Source organism: Myotis daubentonii, chromosome 1 (assembly GCF_963259705.1).
Source record: "Myotis daubentonii chromosome 1, mMyoDau2.1, whole genome shotgun sequence".
NCBI lineage: Eukaryota > Metazoa > Chordata > Mammalia > Chiroptera > Vespertilionidae > Myotis > Myotis daubentonii.
The window spans coordinates 233,800,756-233,824,205 of NC_081840.1; the positions used below are offsets into that span (position 1 = coordinate 233,800,756).

At 62.7% G+C, this 23,450-nt stretch overlaps 1 protein-coding gene across 5 annotated transcripts in view; it reads left to right on the plus strand.

Moving 5' to 3' along the window:
* Positions 1-23,040, plus strand: part of GAK (cyclin G associated kinase) — a 48,385-nt gene extending 25,345 nt beyond the window's left edge. For 4 of the 5 annotated variants that reach the window (XM_059678089.1, XM_059678079.1, XM_059678099.1 and 1 more), the window contains 17 exons: positions 4,524-4,573; positions 5,027-5,175; positions 5,533-5,655; positions 6,362-6,495; positions 9,587-9,781; positions 10,091-10,208; positions 10,390-10,469; positions 12,307-12,500; positions 13,086-13,232; positions 13,354-13,800; positions 14,151-14,324; positions 14,773-14,883; positions 17,004-17,120; positions 20,619-20,840; positions 21,131-21,279; positions 22,024-22,200; positions 22,589-23,040. In XM_059678089.1, coding sequence (XP_059534072.1) covers positions 4,524-4,573; positions 5,027-5,175; positions 5,533-5,655; positions 6,362-6,495; positions 9,587-9,781; positions 10,091-10,208; positions 10,390-10,469; positions 12,307-12,500; positions 13,086-13,232; positions 13,354-13,800; positions 14,151-14,324; positions 14,773-14,883; positions 17,004-17,120; positions 20,619-20,840; positions 21,131-21,279; positions 22,024-22,200; positions 22,589-22,690 — 2,689 coding nt within the window. In that variant the 3' untranslated portion in view covers positions 22,691-23,040. Of the gene's footprint in view, positions 1-4,523; positions 4,574-5,026; positions 5,176-5,532; positions 5,656-6,361; positions 6,496-9,586; positions 9,782-10,090; positions 10,209-10,389; positions 10,470-12,306; positions 12,501-13,085; positions 13,233-13,353; positions 13,801-14,150; positions 14,325-14,772; positions 14,884-17,003; positions 17,121-20,618; positions 20,841-21,130; positions 21,280-22,023; positions 22,227-22,530; positions 22,550-22,588 lie in introns of those variants that run through there. The other variant, XM_059678083.1, reaches the window with a different exon arrangement.
* Positions 23,041-23,450: the final 410 nt, after the last annotated feature.

Here is a 23,450-nt window from a genome sequence, read left to right on the forward strand (position 1 = left end):
TTTAATCTACAGGGACCTTATTGGGGACTTTTCATTGGTTCTCGTCTGCTGATGGCAAGCAGGGCACTGTCCCCGTCCGTGACCCAGCCCCCCCCCCCCCCCCCCAGCCCCTGAGCTTCCCCCTCCCGTTGCACCTGACATCCCCGCAGCCCTCAGCGCGGCTGCTGCTGCTGTGTGGTGCGTGCCTCTCTGTCCGTCCGTCCTTCCCAGGAGAGTCATGTTCCTGCTCAGCTGTGTCTGCAGAGGAATTCTAGAGCAACCTTGTCAGGCTGCCTGCGTGCTTCCCTAGCTCCGGGTTTTACTCGTTTGACCATCAGACCAGGGACATGGCCTCAGTGGTGCTGACGCTGGGCTCCAGCAGGGACGCCTCCCCAGGCCTGCGGGCGCCCTCCCTCCCTCCCAGGTGCCCCTGAAGCCAGGGCACCACCTCCCTGCTCAGCCTGCCCTGCCTGGCTGAGTCCAGTGAGAACCGTAACATTAGACCTCAGTAAGTGGAGAAACTTACATTTGGGAGGATTTAAAGATGGTATCACTTTTCAATCAGGCTACAAATTCATTGTCATAAAAATTGTTTTCATAGATTTTTTTAAGAATATATTTTTAGCCCTGGCCAGTGTGGTTCAGTGGATAGAGCATTGGCCTGCGGACTCAAGGGTCCCAGGTTCGATTCCGGTCAAGGGCATGTACCGTGGTTGCGGGCACATCCCCAGTAGGGAGCGTGCAGGAGGCAGCTGATCGATGTTTCCAACTCTCTATCTCTCTCCCTTCCTCTCTGTAAAAAATCAATAAAATATATTAAAAAATATACATATATATATTTTTATTGATTTCAGAGAGGAAGGGAGAGGGAGAGAGAGAAACATTAATGATGAGAGAATCATGGATCTGATGCCTCCTGCACGCCCCACACTGGGGATCAAGCGCACAACCGGACATGTGCCCTGACCGGAATCAAACTGTGACCTCCTGGCTCATAGGTTGACACTCAACCGCTGAGCCACACTGGCCAGGCTGTTTTCATAGATTTTGATCTTAAAATTCATGTTACCCATTACTGCCAGGAGCATTTTAAAAAGTGAGAATAATAGAGGATGATCCCTATTACACGCGTGAGCTTTCTTGGGCGTCAGTGTGGTGAGTTGAGTGCTGAGACTGACAGATGGCGTGCTGAGGCCTGGGGACCCACGAAACACGGTCTGCCAGGAAGGCCCGGCCTCGTCAGTGCAGGTGCCAGCCCCGCCTGCTGGGAGGAAGTCGGATCCCTGTCCAGCAGCAGCGAATACATTATTCTGGCGAGTTAAGCAATTAATTCTAAGAAGCATGTGTTTTTTAAGGAAAAATTAATAAACTATAGAGGGTTATTTTTATAACCCTCGAAGGTTTCCTAAATGAGACAAAAAATACAGAAGCCGCCCTAACCTGTTTGGCTCAGTGGATAGAGCATCAGCCTGCAGACTCAAGGGTCCGAGGTTCGATTCCGGTCAGGGGCATGTTGACCTTGGTTGCAGGCACATCCCCAGTAGGGGGTGTGCAGGAGGCAGCTGATCGATGTTTCTCTCTCATCGATGTTTCTAACTCTCTACCCCTCTTCCTTCCTCTCTGTAAAAACATCAATAGAATATATTTTTAAAAAAATACACAAGCGCTGAAGGAAATGATTAATAAATTTCACTAACTTAAAAATTCTCTATTCCTCAAATTACCACATTTCCTTAAAATAACAAAAAGACAATATGTTCAAACTATATAGAGTACAGAGGAGTTACCCAGGCATGCTGAGTAACCTCGAGAAGGCATCCGCGCTGTTGCTGTGCTAATGACCGCTGGTGCTCGGAGATGGTTGGTGCGGGGTCTCTGCCTGGCACCGGGTGTGGAGACCGTGGTGCTCGGAGATGGTTGGTGCGGGGTCTCTGCCTGTCACTGGGCGTGGAGACCGAGGTGCTCGGAGATGGTTGGTGCGGGGTCTCTGCCTGTCACTGGGTGTGGAGACCGTGGTGCTTGGAGACGGTTGGTGCAGGGTCTCTGCCTGTCACTGGGTGTGGAGACCGTGGTGCTTGGAGACGGTTGGTGCAGGGTCTCTGCCTGTCACCGGGCCTGGAGACCGTGGTGCTTGGAAATGGTTGGTGCGGGATCTCTGCCTGTCACCAGGCGTGGAGACCGCCGGCTCGGAGATGGTTGGTGCGGGGTCTCTGCCTGGCACTGGGTGTGGAGACCGTGGTGCTCGGAGATGGTTGGTGCGGGGTCTCTGCCTGTCACTGGGTGTGGAGACCGTGGTGCTCGGAGATGGTTGGTGCGGGGTCTCTGCCTGTCACCGGGCCTGGAGACCGTGGTGCTCGGAGATGGTTGGTGCGGGGTCTCTGCCTGTCACCGGGTGTGGAGACCGTGGTGCTCGGAGATGGTTGGTGCGGGGTCTCTGCCTGTCACCGGGCCTGGAGACCGTGGTGCTCGGAGATGGTTGGTGCGGGGTCTCTGCCTGTCACCGGGCCTGGAGACCGTGGTGCTCGGAGATGGTTGGTGCGGGGTCTCTGCCTGTCACCGGGTGTGGAGACCGCCGGCTCGGAGATGGTTGGTGCGGGGTCTCTGCCTGGCACTGGGTGTGGAGACCGTGGTGCTCGGAGATGGTTGGTGCGGGGTCTCTGCCTGGCACTGGGTGTGGAGACTGTGGTGCTCGGAGATGGTTGGTGCGGGGTCTCTGCCTGTCACCGGGCGTGGAGACCGCCGGCTCGGAGATGGTTGGTGCGGGGTCTCTGCCTGTCACCGGGCCTGGAGACCGTGGTGCTCGGAGATGGTTGGTGCGGGGTCTCTGCCTGTCACCAGGCGTGGAGACCGTGGTGCTCGGAGATGGTTGGTGCGGGGTCTCTGTCTGTCACCGGGTGTGGAGACCGTGGTGCTTGGAGATGGGTGGTGCGTCGGGCCAGCATCTGCCCCATCTGTTGCCGCTTCCCCCTCAACGCTCTGTTCTTCATCCCGTTCTTTATCTTCACTCTTCTTCTGCCATTTGTGGTTTGAACTGAGTATTTTATTTGGTTCCACGCTCGCCCTTCTTGGCATGTGTTACACTTGTTTACCTTCTAGTGGTTTCTCTGTGGGGGGGCGGCGTGCACTCAGCGCTAACGCAGTCCCCCCAGCAGCACTGCGGCCGTGGGGTTCGGAGGCTCGATGCCAGTGACCCCTCCCCCGTCGTCATGGCATTCGTTGCTGACATGGAAGCACACGGTCCACGCACATACATGCACACGAATGCACACACGTGCACATACACGCACACAGTGAGTGCCGAGCACACAGACACTCTGTTGCCACTAATATTTTGAACAGACTCACTTATTAGATAGTTAAGATGAACAAAAACAGAGGTGTTCGCTCCACCTTCACCTACTCTTTCTTGATGCTCTTCTGTTCTTCATGTGGCTCTGAGCTCCTGGCCCATATGATTTCCTTTGTCTCTAGAAAAACTTAACATTTCTTGCAAAACAGGACTGCCGGCAACAAGCTCCTTCAGTTTTTGAGAAAAAAGCGTTAATGTTTGGAGGATGGTTTCCCAGGCACAGAGCTGTGCTGGTGTGCTTTCCTTCCAGCTCTCGTTTCTCCACTCCTTGCGCAGGCGGATTCTGGGGAGAAAGAGGTCTGTGTGCTTGTCCTGTTCAGTAGATGAGGTGTGTGCCCACCGGCTTCTCTCGGGACCTCTGCACCTCTGATTTCTGCAGGTGGTGCCCTGTGCCCAGGCGCGTTTGCTGGCGTTTATCCCGGTGGGGGTGCTCCGAGTTTCCTGGATTCGTGGTTTGGTGTCTGACGTGAATTTGGGGACATTCTCCGTCGTTATTGTCTCAAATATTTCTGTTCCTTCTCCGTGTCCCCTGCTGGGAGAGTCGGGCCCTCTGTGGTTGTCCCACAGCCTGGGTGCCCCGCCTGGCGTTTGCAGTCTTTGTTCCCCTGGCTTTTCTGACGTGGAGGGTCCTGTGGCTCGGAGACGCTTCCTCAGCCGTGCCCGGCCGGGAGCCCAGCGCCGGCCTCGTGCTCCGCAGCGCTGTCTCGCGCCCCCTCCAGGGGCGGGCGGCTCTTCCTGGGGCTTCCCCTCCGCCCACACTGTCTCTGTCCTTGCTGTCTGCTTTGTCCATGAGCTCATTGGTCACCGTTGCTTTAGGCTCCTGGCCGTCATGCCAGCATCCCCCCAGGTCTGATGCTGATGCTGGCTGTGTCCCTTCAGACTGGGCCTTTGCCTTTTGGGGTGCCCTGTGGCTTTCCTTGGTGGGTCAGAGGCTCGGTCGTCCATGTTTGCTGCCTCTTGTCACGGCCAGCTCCCCGTCGCACCTCCTGGGGGAGCAAGCCCTGAGTCACGGCCTGTGTGGGTTCCTGCCTCTCCCCGCCTCTCACACACATGCCTGCGCCCACACGCAGTGACCCACATCCATCCACGTGAGCTCACACACAGGCTCACCCGAGGCCGCTCCGGACTCGCTCTCTCAGCTGTCGTCGTTGCCCTGGAAGTCCCCGTCCTAACCAAGTGTTCTTTCGGGTTCCAGTTACGCGAAGGGAGACCTGGACATTTCCTACATCACCTCCCGAATCGCAGGTGCGTTGTCGCTCTCGCCCCGGGGCTCCTCTGGCCTCCTGTCGGCGATGGCGGGGGGCGCGGGCCTCCCACGCAGCCCGCTGCAGCCTGGGCGTGAAGGGTCCGGTGTCAGGGCACCTCCGGGCCCGCAGGGGACAGTGCGTGTGCAGCAGCTGCTCCCCGGGTGGACTTTCTGGGCTCTGCGGTGGAGGAGTGAGCGAGGCCACGCACAGTCGAAACGCGGTCTCCAGGCCAAATCCAAACCGAAGACGAGGTTGGACGCTTGGAGACCCTGCTGCGCGTGGGGTCTCGGCAGGGCCTCCTGCCCCGGTGCACCGTGGGGAGGTCCCGAGGGGCTCCCGTGGACGGCAGGCGGGCTGCGCCTCAGCTCTGCGTCTGACGGCACCAGCCGGGAGGCGGGACGGGCCTGAGCGCAGCCCGCGGTGCCCGGGCTGACTGGCTGTTTCCTTCCAGTGATGTCCTTCCCGGCAGAGGGTGTGGAGTCGGCCATCAGAAACAACATCGAGGACGTGCGCTTGTACCTGGACTCCAAGCACCCGGGACACTACGCGGTCTACAACCTGTCCTCCCGGACGTACCGGCCCGCCAGGTTCCACAACCGGGTGAGTGCAGCGGGCTCTGCAGGGTCTCGCTCTGATGCCAGGGCTGGTCCTCAGGGGTGTGGTGACAGCCTGGGGGCATCTCACGGACACCGAAGAGAGTCGGGTGGGTGGTGCAGAGACCAGCGAGCCTCGGGCCTTGCTGCCCCTCACCCGTGGGGAGCCTGAGGCCCCGTGGTTTTCATGGTCCCTGAACCCTGACCCCAGCGTGGCGGGAGGCTGTCCCTGGTTCCCGTCGCCAGGTCTGTCTGCCTGGCACAAACCCTGTCGTAGAGGAGTGTGCCAGCGGGCGGGCGCGCGTGAGGGGAGCCTCCCCGACGGGGGTGCAGGGTGTCAGGCTGAGCTGGGCCCGCCCTGCAGGTGTCCGAGTGCGGGTGGGCGGCCCGGCGCGCCCCGAGCCTGCGCAGCCTGTACAGCATCTGCAGGGACATGCACTGGTGGCTGCGGCAGGACCACAAGAACGTGTGTGTGCTGCACTGCACGGTGAGTGTGCGCCGCGTTAGAGGAGGGCACCGGGGCTGTGGGGACGGAGGACAGTCAGGAACCCCGGGCGTCAGATGGGGCGGTGTCCTGGGTGGTGGCCCGGGTGGGGAGTGGGGCACCAGCAGCCTGCCCCTTCCTGGGCCAGGGACTGTGGGGTGCTGGGCTGGCGCATGCCCCCGGCAGCGTCTGGGTGCCCAGCAGGGCTCCCCTCCAGGCCCCTGGGCATTAGCTGCTGCTGGGGAAGCTGCCCACACAGGTGCAGCGTGCGGTGGCCCCAAGTGCATTCTCTCGTCTCCCCTCAAGGCAGCACCCAGGGCTCTCCACGGCCCTGCCCCGAGGCCGCTGCCCCGGCACCCACCTCTGTCCCTCCTGACGGCAGCTGGGGACCCTACCCCACTGCGCGGAGAGGCTGAGGTGTGTGGCGTCACACGGCACCTGCCGAGTGTGGGTGCGAAGGTCGGGACAGCTGTCCTGGTGCTGGGCAGCCACTCGGGAGCGACACCAGGAGGGCTCAGGGAGGGGTGCACGTGGGGGGCAGTGAGGCAAGCGTGTCCCGTTGGAGACGCCGCGTCCTGTGCCGTCATGAAGGCGCCCATCTGTGTGGACGCGTGTCTGCACGTTCAGGACGTGCTCTGCCCAGGAGGCCTGGGGTCTGCCCCCGGGAGGCGGTGCTGGGCCCCAGGGAGCTGCCTGTGCCCTCTCCTAGGACGGGAGAGCGGCGTCGGCCGTGGCCGTCTGCTCCTTCCTGTGCTTCTGCCGGCTCTTCAGCACCGCCGAGGCCGCCGTGTACATGTTCAGCATGAAGCGCTGCCCGCCTGGCATTTGGCCGTCCCACAAAAGGTACTCTGTCCGCGGTCGGACACTGGATGCGGTGTCCCTGGTGTGGTCGCCGTGGGCCCTGGAGGTGGGAAGGGTTTCGGAAAGGGGTGGGCAGTGTGGGTGGGGCGCCAGCTGCCCGTGCCGCCAGGCCTGTCCCTGCTGTGCCAACAGGAGCCCAGCCAGAGGGTCAGAGTCAGCCTCCTCGGCCCTGAGTGGCAGGCAGTGCCTCTATCCGGTTCCCGGGCACCAGCCCTTGTAGCACGTGTGTCCCTGAAGCCTGTGTCTGAGGCGACGGGCAGCACTCTGGCCGCCAGCTCTGTGCACATGGGTCTGTTTGGGCGGGTGATGCTGGAAGAAAGAAAGGTGTTCAGGCCCTTCCTTCTGCCCTGGATGGTGGCACAGCCTGTGGACAGTGGGCGGGGCGGGGCGGGGCGGGTAAAGGCCGTCCTGCTGTGGGGCCACCTGGATGCAGGGAGCCAGCCACCAGCTGTGTCCTGTGTCGCGGGAAAGTGGGCGAGGCCACCAAGCAAAAGGACTGCTGACCCTTCCAGCATGTGACCTGAGTCTTTTTAAAAAATGTTTTTATTGATTTTTTTGGAGAGAGAGGGAGAGGGAGAGAGAGAGAGAGGAACATCAGTGAGAGAACACCCATCGGCCTCCTGCAGGCCCCACTAGGGGTGGAGCCCACAACTTGGGCATGTGCCCCGACCGGGAATAGAGCTGTGACTTCCTGGTTCATGGTTGACGCTCAGCCACTGAGCCATGCGGGCCTGAGAGCCATTTTTGCTCCTGAATTCCAGCTGTGCTGAGGGTCCGGAGCCGCGTGGGATCCCGTGAGCAGCCGCTCACCATCGGGGCAGAGCGGGAGGAGGGCTGTTAGTGGGGAGTGGCCTGACACTGGGACCCCCGACCCCAGCTGCTTCCTCGGGGACGTGCGTGTGTGCAGAGCTACTTAAACAGCAGTGGGACCAGCTTCAGACTCAGGAACAGCACTTGGTCCTCAGAGCAATGGGCCCGTCCGCAGTCGAAGCCAAGGACGTGAGCCGGGGGCCGGAGGAGGGCCAGCCAGTGGCCAGCGCGTGTGCAGAAGCAGGCGAGACCGCAGAGATTGGGGAGTCCGTCCTCCAGTCCCCGAGGGCGCTCACAGATGGGTTGGGGTGTGGCTCCCAGGGGCACAGGCAGGTGCCTAGAGGTGCCTGACGGGAGGTTCACTGCGTCTGAGTACGGCGTTGCAGACACTGAAGGGAAGGCGGCACCTGCAGGGCAGGGAGGCAGGGAGGCTGCGAGGGAGAGGCCTGGAGATGCTGGGCCTGGCCGCGCAGGCGCGGTGAAGGCCGCCTCCCACGTGTCAGTTTCCAAGGGCCAGCAGGAGAGGACCCCAGAAGGCGCTGGACGCCGCCCGCCACACCCTCCTCGGTGGGGTCACGGAGCTCTGACCAGCCAGGCACCGGGAACTTCCTCAAGGTCACGACGCACCAAACCTCAGGTGCCCAGGACCCAGCAGGATTGAGCAGCACAGATGGACACAGAAGGCCAGCTGCTGGCCCGTGCTCCCCGCGGAAGCCACGCTCAGGTGAGCGGAAACTGCTGGCAGCCATTGCAGAAGGTCCCCTGAGAACCCGGGGCAGCGGAAGACTGCTGTCCTGGCAGCCAGCGGGGGAAGCACTGAGCGCTGGAGCCTGCTCAGCGGCCAAGAGAAGACCAGGGAGGAGAACCCGGCGGAGCAGCTGACAAACCAGCCCCCGGCCGGAGGGTGCCGCCAGCCATGGCGGCCGTGGAAGGGTGGGGGCAGCGGCCAGCGCGGGGCCGTCTGCACTCGGGACAGAGCCTGGCCGGGCTGCGGTCGGTGAGGGAGCCTGAGGGTCAGCCGTGGCGCAGCCGCCTGGACTCCCGCCCAGTTCTGGGCCGGGCCGCCCTGCCGTCGGGAGCGGGCGGTGCTCCCAGGAACTCTTCTCTGAGCCCCAACCCGCTTCCCAGCTCTCGGGTTTGCTGTGCTGAGGTCCCGGCATCGGCCTCCTGATGGGTTTGGCGAGAGCCCAAGACAAGTCCGCTGGGCTGGCGAGAGCGTGACTGCACGGAAGGCACTGCCCATCCCTCCTGCTGATTAGAAGCAAGTGAAGGAGGGGTCCCCAGGCAGGAGCCCAGCTTCAGGGGGCGCTGTGGAGACAGGCCGGAGTGCGCCCAGTGGCTCGCGGAGCAGACACAGCGGAGCCAGGAGAGACGCCACCCCAGGATCCCAGGCGGTGGGGCCAGCACCCGCCCTCCCAGAAGGACAGACAGCGCACGCACTGAAGTCGGCCCCACCCAGCGGGTCTACCTGATGTCCACAGGGTGTTCCACGGTGGACGCGTCCTTCCCAGGAATGCATGTTCGGCAAGAACAGCCACTCGCGGGCCCTTAACCACAGCCAAGTTAGACCAGACCAGTGATGGCGAACCTGTGACACACGTGTCAGAAGTGACCCGCGAACTCATTTTTTTGGCTGATTTTTCTTTGTTCAATGGCATTTAAATATATAAAATAAATATTAAAAATATAAATCTTTGTTTTACTATGGTTGTAAATATCAAAAAATTTCTATATGTGACACGGCACCAGAGTTAAGTTAGGGTTTTTCAAAATTCTGACACGCTGAGCTCAAAAGGTTCGCCATCACTGGACTAGACACTACAAAACATCACGGGCTAAAGAGAATTCAAGTAGAAGTTGTAACAGGGCCGGGGAAACCCCTCAGTGTTTCAGAGTTAACCAGTCTACTTCTTAATAACCCATGAAATGTGACAAGATTCTGAACTGAGTGAAAATTACAGCATCACGCTTGGGAGATGGAACTAGAACCTGTGATGGGGTGTGTGCATGTGTGTGACGTGTGCGGCTGTGCACAGCATACAGCATGCATGTGATGTGTATAGCCATGCAGGGCATGTGTGTGATTTGTGTGTGATGTGCCATGCAGAGCATGTGTGTCAGGTGGTGTGTAGTCGTGCAGAGCATGCGTGTGACCTGGTATGTGGCCATGCACAGAGCATGTGTGTGATGTGTGTGGCCATGCAGAGCATGTGTGATGTGTGTGGCTGTGCACAGCACGTGTGATGTGCTGTGTCTCCTTCAGGTACATCGAGTACATGTGTGACATGGTGGCGGAGGAGCCCATCACGCCCCACAGCAAGCCGATCCTGGTGCGGGCCATCGTCATGACGCCCGTGCCGCTGTTCAACAAGCAGAGGAGTGGCTGTCGGCCCTTCTGCGAGGTCTACGTGGGGGACGAGCGCGTGGCCACCACGTCCCAGGAGTACGACAGGATGCGGTGAGCGCAAGCCAGGGCAACGAGGGCGCGCCGGGCGGATGGGAGGGGCCCTGGCGGCTGGAGCCCCGCCTCAGGTCCCCGAGGCGCAGCAGACAGGCCTCTGCTGAGCGTCAAGCTCCCCACGACGGCGACGGCGTGCTGAGAAGCTCCATGGAAGTGTTGCCTGGAGCACCCCACCCCCCCCCAGGGTAGTTCATAGCAAAACCAGGGAGCTGAGACTGCTGGGGCCGGTGTGCTGTGTCCCGGGCCTCGCTGTGCCGCCCCAGGGCATGGCTTTGTCTCACAGGGACCCGCCCGTCCTCCCCGCAGGGATTTCAGGATCGAGGACGGCAAAGCGGTCATCCCGCTGGGCACAGCTGTCCAAGGGGACGTGCTCATCGCCATCTACCATGCGCGGTCCACCCTGGGAGGCAGGCTGCAGGCCAAGGTGAGCGCTCCCCCGGGTCGGCACTGCCGTCTGGGTGGGATCCCAGAGCCCGAGGGGCCGCTGTGGGGGAGGGTGCGGTCCCCACGCCCCGGGCTCAGCACCGGGAGCTGGTGCAGGGCCCTCGGGCTTGTGGGGTGACGGAGGCCCGGCCCCTCCCAGCCCCGGTGTGCTCTCCCTGCAGATGGCGTCCATGAAGATGTTCCAGGTCCAGTTCCACACGGGCTTCGTGCCTCGGAACGCCACCACCGTGAAGTTCGCCAAGTGCGTTGGCGGCCCAGGGGAGGGCCGTGGGGGGGTGGGGGGGGCGCCGGCGGGGTCGCCAGAGGGTGCGTCCCGCCCTGTCCGGGGCCTGTGGGCTCTCCACTTGGTCAGGAAGGAGCGCAGGACAGGAGTCCAGGTGCCTGAGCAGCTCCGTGGAGCCTGTGGGGTCGAGGAGCAGGGTCACGGCCGCGGCCTGGGCCTCGGGTCGGGCTGCCTGGGACCAGCTGCCCCGCTCCCTGGCTGTGTCCCTCGCGGGCACCCCTAGGAGCCCCTCGCGCTGAGGAGAAGGCCAGCAGGAGGCCCCGTGGACAGGAGGGCAGGGCAGGCGGGGCTTGGAGAGCGGGCGGGGCCCTGGTGTGTCTGTGCTGTGGGTGGGCCTTAGGGCGACCCAGTCAGCGCCAGCTGTCCAGGCTGGTCTTTCCAGTGGGGTTGGTGGGCCTTAGGACCACGTGCTGGGCAGCTCCCCTCTGTCTTGGTCTGCCTGGCGTCGAGAAAGGCTCCAGTTCTGCCTCAGTCAGCGCTTCGTTTCCTAGCAAGTGTGTCAGGGGTAGTGGGCTGGGCCCTGTCCCTCTGCAGCCCAGGGCCGGCCGCTCCCTGCTCACAGGCCCTCATTGTGCCCTCACTGGCCTGCTGGGTCAGCGGGGGGCCCGGCCTGGCCAGTCTCCTGGGCCACTGGGGCTGGGGAGGCCCGATGGGTGGCCCCGGGTGGTGCCTGGGGCTGACCTGCCGAGGCCATGTGCTCCCCTGCGTGGCCCCGCCTGGCTCCCCCCTCCCGGCCTCGCTGCAGCGGGGCTCCTGCCGGGGAGGTCGCCTGCGTCGTCTGCTCGCTGCAGGTGCCCAGCCTAGAAAGGCAGGCAAGCCGTGGCCTCTGGGGCAGGCGGGTGGGCAGGGGACGCCGCGGAGGAGGGCTCGTGCATGGCGCTCTGCTGCGTCCCCGGCAGAGCTGTGGACGGGGAGCGTGAAGCAGTGGGCGCCACCCAGGGCGTGTCACTGGGCTCCTTCCGTGGAGAAGCTGTTGTGGCTCCACCGCCCTCGCTGAGCCCCTGTGTGGTGTCTCCTCGGCCCCTTTGGCCCGGGGGTGGGGGGCGGTTTGGGTGGTGCCCCACGGACAGTGGGGGCGGCAGAGCCCTCCCTCCCCACCTCGGTCTCGGGAACCTGCTGCCGTCTTGTATTTCTGTTTTGCATTGTACTGCTCTGCTACGTGAAGGGAGACGCACACAGGTGCTGGGTGCACTGGCCTGCGCCCGGGGCTGCGGTTTCTCAGCGCATGAGCGTCAGGGTGACCTTGGGTGTCTGTGAACTAACTCACTGGGTTCCCTGGAGAGGCAGAGGCTGTCGGTGCCGTGGTCACTGAAGTCACTACTGCCACGCGCCCTGGACGCATCTGTGCGCCCTGTGCCCCGCCCCTGGCCGCTGCCTCCAGTGGTGCGTGGAGACCAGAGCCTTTGGCTTCTTGCCTGTTCCCTTTCCCTCCCAGCAGGGGCGGGTGCTGCCTCCCTGGCCCACAGCAACAGGCCACCATGCTGCCCTCACTGCAGGCGATTGCGGGGCCTCTGAAGCCATTGGGGCGTTTGTAGGGCGATCATTTCCATGGAAACATATTTAGTATCTCAGGCGGCCTGGCCTGGACCCAGGACCCAGGGCGAGGGCAGGCCCAGTGCTCCCCTGACAAGCTGGTGCTGCTCAGAGAGGTGCTCACGCCTGGTGCACAGACTGCGCCCACTGTGCTCCTGCGGCCAGACTGGGGTGTAGCCTGGTCTGTGCTCGTGTCCGGGGGACGTGGGGTGAGCTGTGAAACGGGTCCTGCCCCCTTCACTGGGGTGTGGCCCCCCTGCAGGTATGACCTGGACGCCTGTGACATTCAGGAGAAATACCCAGATCTGTTCCAAGTGAGCCTCGAGGTGGAGGTGGAGCCCCGAGACAGGCCCAGCCGGGAGGCTCCGCCCTGGGAGAGCTCCAGCATGAGGGGGCTGAACCCCAAGATCCTCTTTTCCAGCCGAGAGGAGCAGCAGGACGTCCTGTCTAAATTCGGTGAGTCCTTGTGGGCCAGCGCCAGGACCCTCCACCGCCTCCCGCGCCCTGGGCGGCCCCGCAGCAGGGCCAGGTCTGTCCTGGCGGCAGGGCTTGCTTTCTGGATGCGCAGCCCCTTTGCCCGGCACCGGGAGCAGGCAGAGAGCCCCGTCCGGACCAGCTGGGCACAGCCAGGCCGCCAGCACGCCAGAGCTTTTTCCTGGCAGCCCCTCCGCTCAGTTCAGTCTCGTCTTCCTATTTCAGAGCAATTACAGGAAGTAGCGTAGGCAGTGCCCTGGCCGCGGCTGTGCTCCCCTGTGGCCAGGGCTCAGCACCCCTCGTGCCCTGGGTGCAATGTGCACATTTCCTTACGTGAAGACGGCCAAGTACCCGAGGTGTGTGGTGTGCTGTGAAGCATGTGTGTGTGTGTGCGCACAGGCGCGTATACATGTGTGTGCATGCGTGAGACCCAAGCCAGCGTCTGAGCCTGCACTGGGATCCATGCGCAGACTGGACTCGGTGGTCCCGGTGGTCTGGAGCGGGGCTGCGGCTGCTACAGGACGGTGCACCGGGGCTCGGTGGCCTGATGCCCTCCTCTCCCCGCAGGGAAGCCCGAGCTCCCCAGGCAGCCGGGCTCCAGCGCCCAGTACGACGCCGAGACGGGATCTCCCGACGCTGAGCCCACGGAGTCGGAGTCCCCGCAGAGCAGCGGCGCGGACACCAACCACTTCCTGCACACGCTGGACTGGCAGGGTACGCCCGGGCCCGCAGGCCTGCGCCGCTCGGCTGCCCTCAGACCCTCCCCCCGGGCTCCTGCGTCACCGCCCGCTGCCCATCAGCGTGGCTCGGCCGTCAGCGCACTGCTCTCTTTCAGAGGAGAGAGACGGGGAGCCGGGCCCAGAGAGCAACGTGGCCCAGGAGACACCGTCCGCCCCGGCCGAGGACGCAGGGGAGAGCGAGCTGTCGGACGAGGATGCGGCCACGCTCTCCGCCGAGAGCAGGGACACGGTGGACGAGGACACGCCAGGCCCAGCAGCGAAGGCCCCGGAGCGAGAGTTGATTTTTGATGCGAACAGGCCGGCCACGCCGCAGGAGCCCAGGCCGCCAGAGGACAGCGTCGACCTGCTGGGGCTGCACTCCGAGGCAGGGCCGGCGCCCCTTCCGGCCCCTGGGGGCCCCACCAGCAACGCCGACCTGCTCAGCTGCCTCCTGGGAGCCCCGGAGTCTGCTCCCGAGGGTGCCCCAGGCGACCTCCTCGGTGGGGAGACCCCCCTGCTCTTCACCAGCCCCGCCCCCACCACGGGCGGGCCCCCTGCAGCCGGTATGTGAGCTGAGAGGGTTCCAGTGGTTTGGCCTCCAGGTCTGTGAGCCGCCAGGGCCTGGGAAGAGCTGAGGATGGGCGAGCGGGGCCGCAGCCAAGAGGGGAAGCAGGAGGCGGCCGCATTGCGGGGGTCCCCCCCCCCCCTTGAGCTCACGTCCTCTGGGCTGCTTGTCTGAGGCGAGGACATCGGGGCTGAGGGTGTGCCCAGCTCTCGGTCCCTCCATGTCCTCCTGGGCCCACGGGGTGGGCTCATCATCCAGGCTGCGCAGCCGGGGGCCTGGCGCTCTGGGCTGGGGGCTCCTGTGGTGCCTACACACGCCTCACTTTGCCCGCTCCTGGTGTCTCTGCAGCCGACCCATTCGACCCTCTCCTGCTGACGTCCGATCTAGATGCCCAGCCCTGCTCCAAGCCCAATCTCTTGGGGGAATTTCTTAATTCAGACTCTCTGGCCGCTCAGCCTGCGTCCTTCCCCTCCACCCACAGCGCCCCGCCCCCGGCCTGCGGCACCGACTTCCTGCAGCTGGGTGAGTAGCTGCGGGGCTGCAGGGCCTCCCTCCCCGGAGGATGAGGTGGCCGCTGGTGTCCACCCTCGTGCTCTGCTAGGCTCCGGGGAGGGTGGGCGAAGGTCCTGGGGGCGCCCTGTGCACCGTGCGTGAAGTGTGTGAGCCTCTGCGGGAGGCGGACATGGCGCGTCCTCCTGGGAGCTTTTCCTCCCGCTCACCCTTCTCCTTCGTCCCTTCAGTGGCATGAGGTATCCACGGCCTGTGAGGAGGGGAGGCTGGTCAGTGCTGGCTGAGCCAGCAGGGCCCACTGGGACTTGGCCGGGTGCACCAGCCGGCCGTCCTCTGTCCCTCCTGCTCCCACGTGGCAGGTGTCTGTGTGTGGGTGTGTGTGGGGACGGTGGGTAGGAGCCATTTGAAGGCCACGGTCCACCCCCACTGGGGCCCCACACATGCTGCTGCTCTCTCCCAGGGGACGTGCCAGCCGAGCCCAGCAGGATGTCTACCTCGGCCAGCCACCCGGACCTGCTGGGAGGATGGGACTCCTGGGCCGAGGCCCCGGCCCCCGCTCCAGCCACAGACGGTACGGCCCTGCCCCTCCTCCATGTCACCAAGACGCAACCATGCCCTCCCAGGGACAGGGGTCCTGGTGGCACGGGCTACACCCTGGTCAGCAGGTCCAGGGCTGTCCCAGGCGCCCTGCCCGCTCCTGCAGGTGTGCACAGGCGCCAGGCGCCCTCCACGTGCTCCCTTCCTTGTCTCCTGTGGGCGCGTGGTGTGTAGGACACGGCTCACGGGCGACCCTCTCACCGCAGCGTCTCTGAGTGGTGGCTGTGTCCCACCATTGTTGTGCCTCTGGGGAGCCTGCCCAGGACACGGAGGGGGTCCCACGTTCACTGGCTGGACATCTGTCCTTTCCTCCGTCTGTGATTCTGTCGTGTTGGGAAACTGGCTTGTGCGGGGCTGTCGGAGGTGACCCTGTGACGAGGCCTGTGGCAGCGTCCCCTCAGGACCTCCTGGTGACTGGCTTGCCCAGGAGCCCCCCAGCCTCCAGTCTCACCAAAGCTGGACGATGACTAAAGACCCCTTTGGTAGACTGCCCGCTATTTCCATTTGCATCGCAGTCTGCACGTGAGGTTAACTGTTACTTTATGTCCTGGTTTTTTGTGGGTTTTTTGAGAACTGTGGTACGTTCCTTTTTGCATAGGACATTCTCCTGCCTGTGAACTTGTAAGAGCCCCTTCCTGTGGGCGTCGCCAGCATTTGGAATGGTTATGTTCCTCCGAGTGGCTGTGCAGCAATTTACTCAGATGTTTCAGTTTCTGACACTTAGTCTCAAACTGACACTATTATAAAGAACATTATACGTCAGAGTGAAAAGGGAGCCCACTGAGTGGGAGGCTGTATCTGACAGCGATGCATCTGATAAGGGTTCACTTAAAAAATATATAAAGACCTCACACAACCCAACACCAGGAAGACAGTCCAATTCAAAATGGGCAAAGGACCTAAATAGACACCTCTCCAAAGAGGACATACAGACGGCCAAGAGACATGAAAAAGTGCTCAGTGTCACTGATCATCCGAGAGATGCAGATTAAAAGGACAACAAAGTATCACTCACACCTGTCAGATGGCTACCACCAGCACATGGCCAGTGCTGGGAGGGTGCGGAGAAAAGGGAGCCCTCGGGCTCTGCTGGCGGAGTGCAGGCTGGTGCAGCCACTGTGGAGAACAGTGTGGAGTTTCCTCAAGAAATTAAATATGGAGCTGCCATTTGACCCAGTGATCCCACTTCTAGGAATACATCCCAGGAAACCAGAAACACCAATCAGAAAGGACATATGCACCCCTATGTCCATAGCAGCACAGCTTACAATAGCTAAGATCTGGAAACAGCCCGAGTGCCCATCAGCAGATCTGTAATAATAAAAGCATAATATGCTAATTAGACCAGACAACCTTCCAGACGAAACGGGTGCTGAGAGGGAAGCCTGGGTCCCAGGAGCCAAAAGGAAGCCGGTGCCAGCAGTTGGGGGAAGGAAGGCCTACTCTTGCACGAATTTTGTGCATCAGGCCTCTAGTGAATAGGTTAAAGCTGTGGAACATCTACACCAGGGAACACTGTGCAGCAGTTAAAAGGAAGGACCTCTTACTCTTTGCAACAGCACGGAGGGACCGGGAGAGTTCGTGCTAAATGAAATCAGTCAGTCGGAGAAAGACAAGTATCACATGATCTCACTCCTCTGGAGTCTACTGAACACAACAAACAGAATAGAGCCAGGGGCCTGGAGCCATGGAACCGACTGACGGGGAGGGGGAGGGGGGGAGGGGGGAGGGGCTGGGTGACGGAAGGTGCAGGGATTAGCCGAAGAACATACGTGCAGAGCTCGTAGACACAGCAGCGTGGTGATGGCCAGGGGGAGGGGGAGGGGGAGCAGGGAGGGCAGCCGTCATAGTAACAGTAAGAGCTAAAATATCCAACACAGAGCACATTCAGATGGCGGCGGAGGGTCCAGGAAGCAGCAGCAGCAAGTCAGGAGGACACGGACGTTTAGGCCTTTATGCACCAGGGGTCTTCGGTGGGGGCAGCGGAAGCAGCCCTGCTCCCGTGCGTGTCCGTGTGGCGCCTGAGCCTCGGCGGAGAGCTGGGCTGCGTCTCCCTGCGATGGCGCTTGTTTAATGTCCTCTGTCCTTCTCCAGGCCCCTTCTTCTCTCCTGGTGGCCAGCCAGCCCCTCCCGGCCCCCCGGCCAGCCGGGCCAAGTCTCAGAGCCTGGACCCATTTGCAGACCTCGGGGACCTCAGCTCCAGCCTCCAAGGTGAGGTGCAGGGCGTGCCGGGCGTGCAGCGCTCCGTCCTCCGCCCACTCCCTCCGCCCGGCTCAGTGCCGAGACGGGCCTGCCCTCCGTCCCCAAGGCCCAGGGCGTCGTGACCTCGGAGCAGCCGCACAGGCGCCGGGTCTCCACGTGGGGCCCCGGTGTCATGCCCGCCCGGGCTCGAACCTCCCAGAGCTGACTCGGCGCCCTGGGACCCGGGTCCCTGGCCCCTTGGTGCCTCCAGACACGTGTGGGTATCTGAGTCTCCTCCCTCAGCAGTGGGCGGGTGGAACTCCAGGTTGGAAGTGATGTCTCCTGGGGAGGCTTGCTCAGCTGACCCAGCGTCTCCCCCTGGAGTGGGGCCTCCTCGGTGCCCCTGAGCCTTCGTGGGAAGCCGAAGCCCCTCAGCACGAGGGACCTGCTGTCTGCTGCCCCCGGCTCCCCTGCCCCGCCTCCCGCCCCTGCTGCGGCGTCTGCAGGGCCGACATCCACCCCACCTCACGTGGGCCCTTCTGCTACTTTTTTTTTTTTCGGTAAAGGTTATAGGATTTCTTTTTTAAAGAAGATGCTGTTACTGATTTTTAGAGGGAGCGAGAGAGAGACGTCAGTGACAGGAGGGAACCATCCATGGGCTGCCTCCCACACCCCCCACTGCGGGTCGAGCCCACAGCCTCTTGGTTCCTGGGTGGCACTCGCCACTGAGCCACGCTGGCCCGCTGCTGCCGTCTTGTTGATCCTGGAGGTTTTCGTTTTGTGGGCAGTTGGTTCTTTAAAGTTTCCTGGAGTTGAGGTTGCAGTGTCTCTGGGCGCCCAGCTCTGTGTGGCCCTGCTCAGGACAGCGATGTGGAGGGGACTCCTGGGCGCCACCCGGGCTGTTGGCTGCAGACCCTGTGAGGAGGATTTCCCGATCTGAGTCGTCCGTGCTCAGGATGGAGCCGGCCCTCGGCTCTGCACTGCGCCTGACGCCGTGTCCTGCCCCCACAAGGCGAGTTTGAATAAAGCTGGCGGCACTGAGAGGAGAAATAAACAGGCTCAGCCTCTGCTGGAGACCACACCCTCCTCCAAACCTGGGGACACTGCTCGCTGCCAGCAGGCGGGGGCCGGGCACCGCTGCACGAGCCACGGACGTCCTCCTGCCCCTGCAGCCGGCACCGTGGGGCCGTGTGACAGGAGGGTCACGGCCCATCGTCCTGCTCTGACCACAGGGCCAGCGGGACACCAGGCACAGCTGTGAGAACCTGACAGAACAGCTGCTCTCGGGATGTGGGGGGCGGGGGTGCTGCACCGGATGAGGGTGGAGGTGGGAGTCTCCGGACCTGGGTGCACGTGCAGTGCCGCTGGGAGAAGATGAGAGCTCGTCACCACGGAGCCTCATCTCGGCTCAGAGCCAATGGGAGGAAGGGAAGGACAGGGCCAGGCCCGTGAAGTTGAAGGCAGGACCCACCAGAGAGCAAAGGACAAGCTGTGGAGGCGGAGAGGCGCTGCAGGTGGGAGGCCGCCGGCCGCACAGCACGGCTCCCGCCGGCCCCACCGCACAGCACGGTACGGGTGAAACAGCTTCGACACCAGCCATGCCAGGTGGCCGGTGTGAGCAAGGGTGCCGTTCCTGCCCCCAGCACCTCGTCAGCGTGAGAGCTGCCCGCTGTCCATGGAACATCAGGAAATGGGCGCATCGGTCGGAGGAGACGCCCAGCAGAGGCATGCGGAGCCAGCGAGCCCCCAGCCCCTGGAGAGGTGCCAGGAGACCTCACTCACTTGCAGCTGCTGGGAAGTGAGGGCCAGTTTCTATAAAAGTAGACACACAATCGGCATTCACCCAGAGAGATGGAGGTGCAGGCGTGTACAGTCCTGTACACGTGTTCATGCTTGTATACACGTGTTCACAGCAGCTTGGTTTGTAATCTCTCCACACCGGGCTGGTGGTTGAGTGAACCTTGGTGCATTCCTGGAAAATGATGCTCAGCGGTAAAAGGAGGCATCCTGAGTGAGCTCCCTGCAGAAGCTGCCTGCTTTCTGAGTCCCTTTCTAGAGCATTTAACGTATGTAGACAGATCGATAGACACAGACGGACGGACAGCTAGATAGACAGACAGACGGATAGATCGATAGACGGGTAGACACAGACGGATAGCTAGACAGATAGATGGATAGATTGATCGATAGACCGATAGACACAGACAGACGGGTAGCTAGATAGATAGATGGATAGATCGATCGATAGGCAGATAGACAGAGACAGATGATAGATAGATGGATAGATCGATCGATAGGCAGATAGACACAGACAGATGATAGATAGATGGATAGATCGATCGATAGGCAGATAGACACAGACAGACGGATAGCTAGCTAGATAGATGGATAGATCGATCGATAGACCGATAGACACAGACAGACGGATAGCTAGATAGATAGATGGATAGATCGATCGATAGGCAGATAGACAGAGACAGATGATAGATGGATAGATCGATCGATAGGTGGATAGACACAGACGGACGGATGGATGATAGATAGATGGATAGATGGATAGACACAGACAGACAGATGGATAGATCGATCGATAGGCGGATAGACACAGACGGACGGATGGATGATAGATGGATGACAGACGATAGGTTTCAGAGGGGGAGAGGAGCGTCAGGAGAGAATCTGATTGGCCGCCTCCCGCTCACCCCACACGGGATCAAGCAGCAACCCGGGCAGGTGCCTCGACTGGGACTCGAACCCTGACCTCCTGGTTCCTAGGTCGACGCTCAACCCCTGAGCCACGCCAGCCAGGCCGTTTCTAGAACATTCTTTTTTTTTTTTTTTTAATTTATTTTATTGATTTTTTACAGAGAGGAAGGGAGAGAGATAGAAAGTTAGAAACATCGATGAGAGAGAAACATCGATCAGCTGCCTCCTGCACATCTCCTACTGGGGATATGCCCGCAACCCAGGTACATGCCCCTGACCAGAATCGAACCTGGGACCCTTCAGTCCGCAGGCCGACGCTCTATCCACTGAGCCAAACCGGTTTCGGCTCTAGAACATTCTTGAAGTGAGTCACAGAGATGGTGAACAGGTGGTACCTGGACCCAGTGCTCACACAAATAGGAATGCGTGGTAAGAGATGGCACAGAGCTGAGCACACGTGTGCGCACACGTGCACACGCCCACATGGCAGCACACGAGTGGCCGCGTGCGTGTAGCAGCCGGCAGGAGCCCGAGCTGCGCCAAGGCGGGTTGCCTGCCTGCTGCGTGTGCCGCGCTCTGGTCTCGGTTCCGGATCCTGTGAGTCTGTTTCCAGATAAAGGTTCAGGAGCCAGCCCTGCGCTCTGTGAGCACAGCCCCTGCAGCTGTCCCCCGTCGCCCACAGGGAGCCGCTCTGATGGCTGCTCGCCCTGCGTCCTGGCCCCCAACTGAACGTTGGTTTTGCAATGCCTGTGTCTCTGAGACTCCCTCACAGACCAGGCGCTGCCCCATGTTCACGCTCACCGCCCGGAATTGTCTCCCCAGGCTCACCCGGTGGATTCCCTCCTGGGGGCTTCGGTCCCAAAGCAGCCCCCCCTCCCAAGGGCGGCAGCTCCTGGCAGACAAGTCGGCCCCCGACCCAGGGCGCCCCACGGGCCCCCCAGACCAAGCCACCCCCCAAAACCTGTGCACAGCCAAGGCCTAACTACGCGAGCTTCAGCGTTATCGGCGGCCGAGAGGAGCGGGGTGTCCGCGTCCCCAGCTTTGGTGAGTCCTCTTCCCTCCGTGTGGACTTTCTCCCGGGAAAGCTCTGGGCCCAGAGCCCTCACCATAGGAGCCACACCTGGGTGGGGGCGCGGTTCCGATGGTGTCTCCGTCGCGGCCCAGGTGGCCAGGCCCATGCTGCCGGGAACTGGCCTGGCCGCGGTGTCATCCCTGGGATGGCATAGTCAGCCCCAGGCGGTGGGTGACCTTTGCCCCCGGGGAGCCCTGTGGGTGCTTCCCACACAAGGTCCAGTGGGCAGAGGGTCAGCAGCCATGTCCAATCCCCCCTCCAGCTCAGAAGCCGCGGGTGTCGGAGAACCATTTTGAAGACCTGCTGTCGAACCAGGGCTTCTCCTCCAAGGCCGACAGGAAGGGGCCGAGGACGATCGCCGAGATGAGGAGGCAGGACCAGGCGAGGGACACGGACCCGCTCAAGCTGAAGGTGGGCGGTGGCGGCAGAGCGGCCGGGGTCGCCCAGGGCATCCCCGTGTGGCCCTGGTCCTGGCGCTGAGGTTCCCCGGGGCCACGATCACCTGCCTTCGCCGCGTGGCAGCGGCTGCCGGGCCAGCTGCACGTTGGGAGGGTTGGGGGCGTCTCCCGCCCGGGCTCCTGGCCTCGGAGAGTTCACAGTGGATGCGAAGCGGCCGCGCAGGCCCCCCCTCCCCCCCCAGCGGCTCGGCTCGGGCAGCCTCAGGCTGAAGGTGGAGGCTCTGTGCTCCGTACTCGGGGTCTGGCTCCTCGGGAATTCTAGCCGCACTAACCCCAGCCCGCAGGGCGACCTGCCTGAGGCCCCCTGGGGGAGGCGTCTGCCGCGTGCACTCCGGCCTCTGCTGGGCGCCTAAGCCAGGTGTCTTCACTCCAGATGGGTGGGGATGGGTGCGGGCCCCTGACAGGCCACCGGAGCCTGGCCTGTTGTCCTGCTGGGCCCTGGAGCTCCAGGACAGGCTGTGCGGCCGCAGCGGGGAGGCTGGCCGTGAATTCCACGCTGTCGTGTCCCATGTGGGGTCCGGCCAAGCCTGGGAGTGGTGCTGACCGTGCCTGGTAGGGTCAGCACAGGAAGTGGGACAGGGCCTGTTCTTGTGGCGTTGGAGGCCTGCTTGGGGCGGACACGTGCGGAGTGTTGCGATGCTGGCCCACGCAGGGGGCTGGGCCAGGACTCCTGCCTGCAACTCCACGTTTCCCCCAGCTCCTGGACTGGACCGAGGGCAAGGAGAGGAACATCCGCGCCCTGCTGTCCACACTACACACCGTGCTGTGGGACGGCGAGAGCCGCTGGACACCCGTGGGCATGGCTGACCTGGTGACGCCCGAGCAGGTGAAGAAGCAGTACCGCCGGGCCGTGCTGGTGGTGCACCCCGACAAGGTGAGCACAGGCGGGTCCACTGGGAGGTGAGCGCCCACTGGGGAGGTGAGTGCCCACTGGGAGGTGAGTGCCCACTGGGGAGGTGAGTGCCCACTGGGAGGTGAGCGCCCACTGGGGAGGTGAGTGCCCACTGGGGAGGTGAGCGCCCACTGGGCGGGTCCACTGGGAGGTGAGCGCCCACTGGGGAGGTGAGTGCCCACTGGGAGGTGAGTGCCCACTGGGGAGGTGAGTGCCCACTGGGGAGGTGAGTGCCCACTGGGAGGTGAGTGCCCACTGGGGAGGTGAGCGCCCACTGGGCGGGTCCACTGGGAGGTGAGTACCCACTGGGAGGTGAGCCGGGAGGGATGCCAGGAGCTGGCATGGGACCACCCTCCCCTCCGTCCCGCAGGCCACGGGGCAGCCCTACGAGCAGCAGGCCAGGATGATCTTCATGGAGCTGAGCGACGCCTGGTCCGAGTTCGAGAGCCAGGGCGCCCGGCCCCTCTTCTGAGCCCTCTGCTCACAGCTGCATGTGGACCAGGAGCTGCCGTTGGCCGCAGGGCCCTGCCAGGCTGAGGCGTGGGCGACGCCGCTGCACCGATGGCCGCTGCGCCCTCGGAGGACGAGCCCCGCCTGGCGAAGAGCATTCCAGCGCCTCTGGGTTTCCTCTTCTCTTTTTCCCAAAGGAAAGTGCTGATTCGCGTCCCCCGTCGTCCCGTCTGTGATTTGTTGGTCCAGGACCGTCCCTGAGAGCGTCCCCTCTGGGGAGAGTGCTGCTCGGCCCTCTGTCCCGCGTGACGTCGTGTCCCAGGTGTGATCAGCCTGAGGCCGCCTGTACATAATTAAACTATTTTCTGATGACGCTGGTCTCGGGCTGGTCTTGGCTCTGACCCGAGCGCGGGGCGCGGGGCTGCAGGGGCTGCTCGTCCCTGTCCTGAGCCCCCTCGGGCCCCGGGGCAGCCTGGCTGGTCGGTCACGTGCAGGAGGAGGCGGCGGTGTGGGGGCTGACGGACGCCGTAGGCGCTGGGCAGCTGTGGTCGCTGCCCCTCCAGACACTGGTGCCTGAGTGGAGGGCCCTGAGTCTCCCTTTGGAGTGGGTGTGGGGGACTGTCGGGCGTCCAGGGAAAGGCCGGTTGGAGAAGCGCCAGCTGCCGAATCCTGCGGGCGGCGAAGTGGCCACAGAGGCTTAGGGCAGCGCTCAGCAGGACCCGCAGGCCAGCAGGGTCAGGTGGCTGACGAACCTCCTCCCGGCCACGGGGCCACGGAGACCG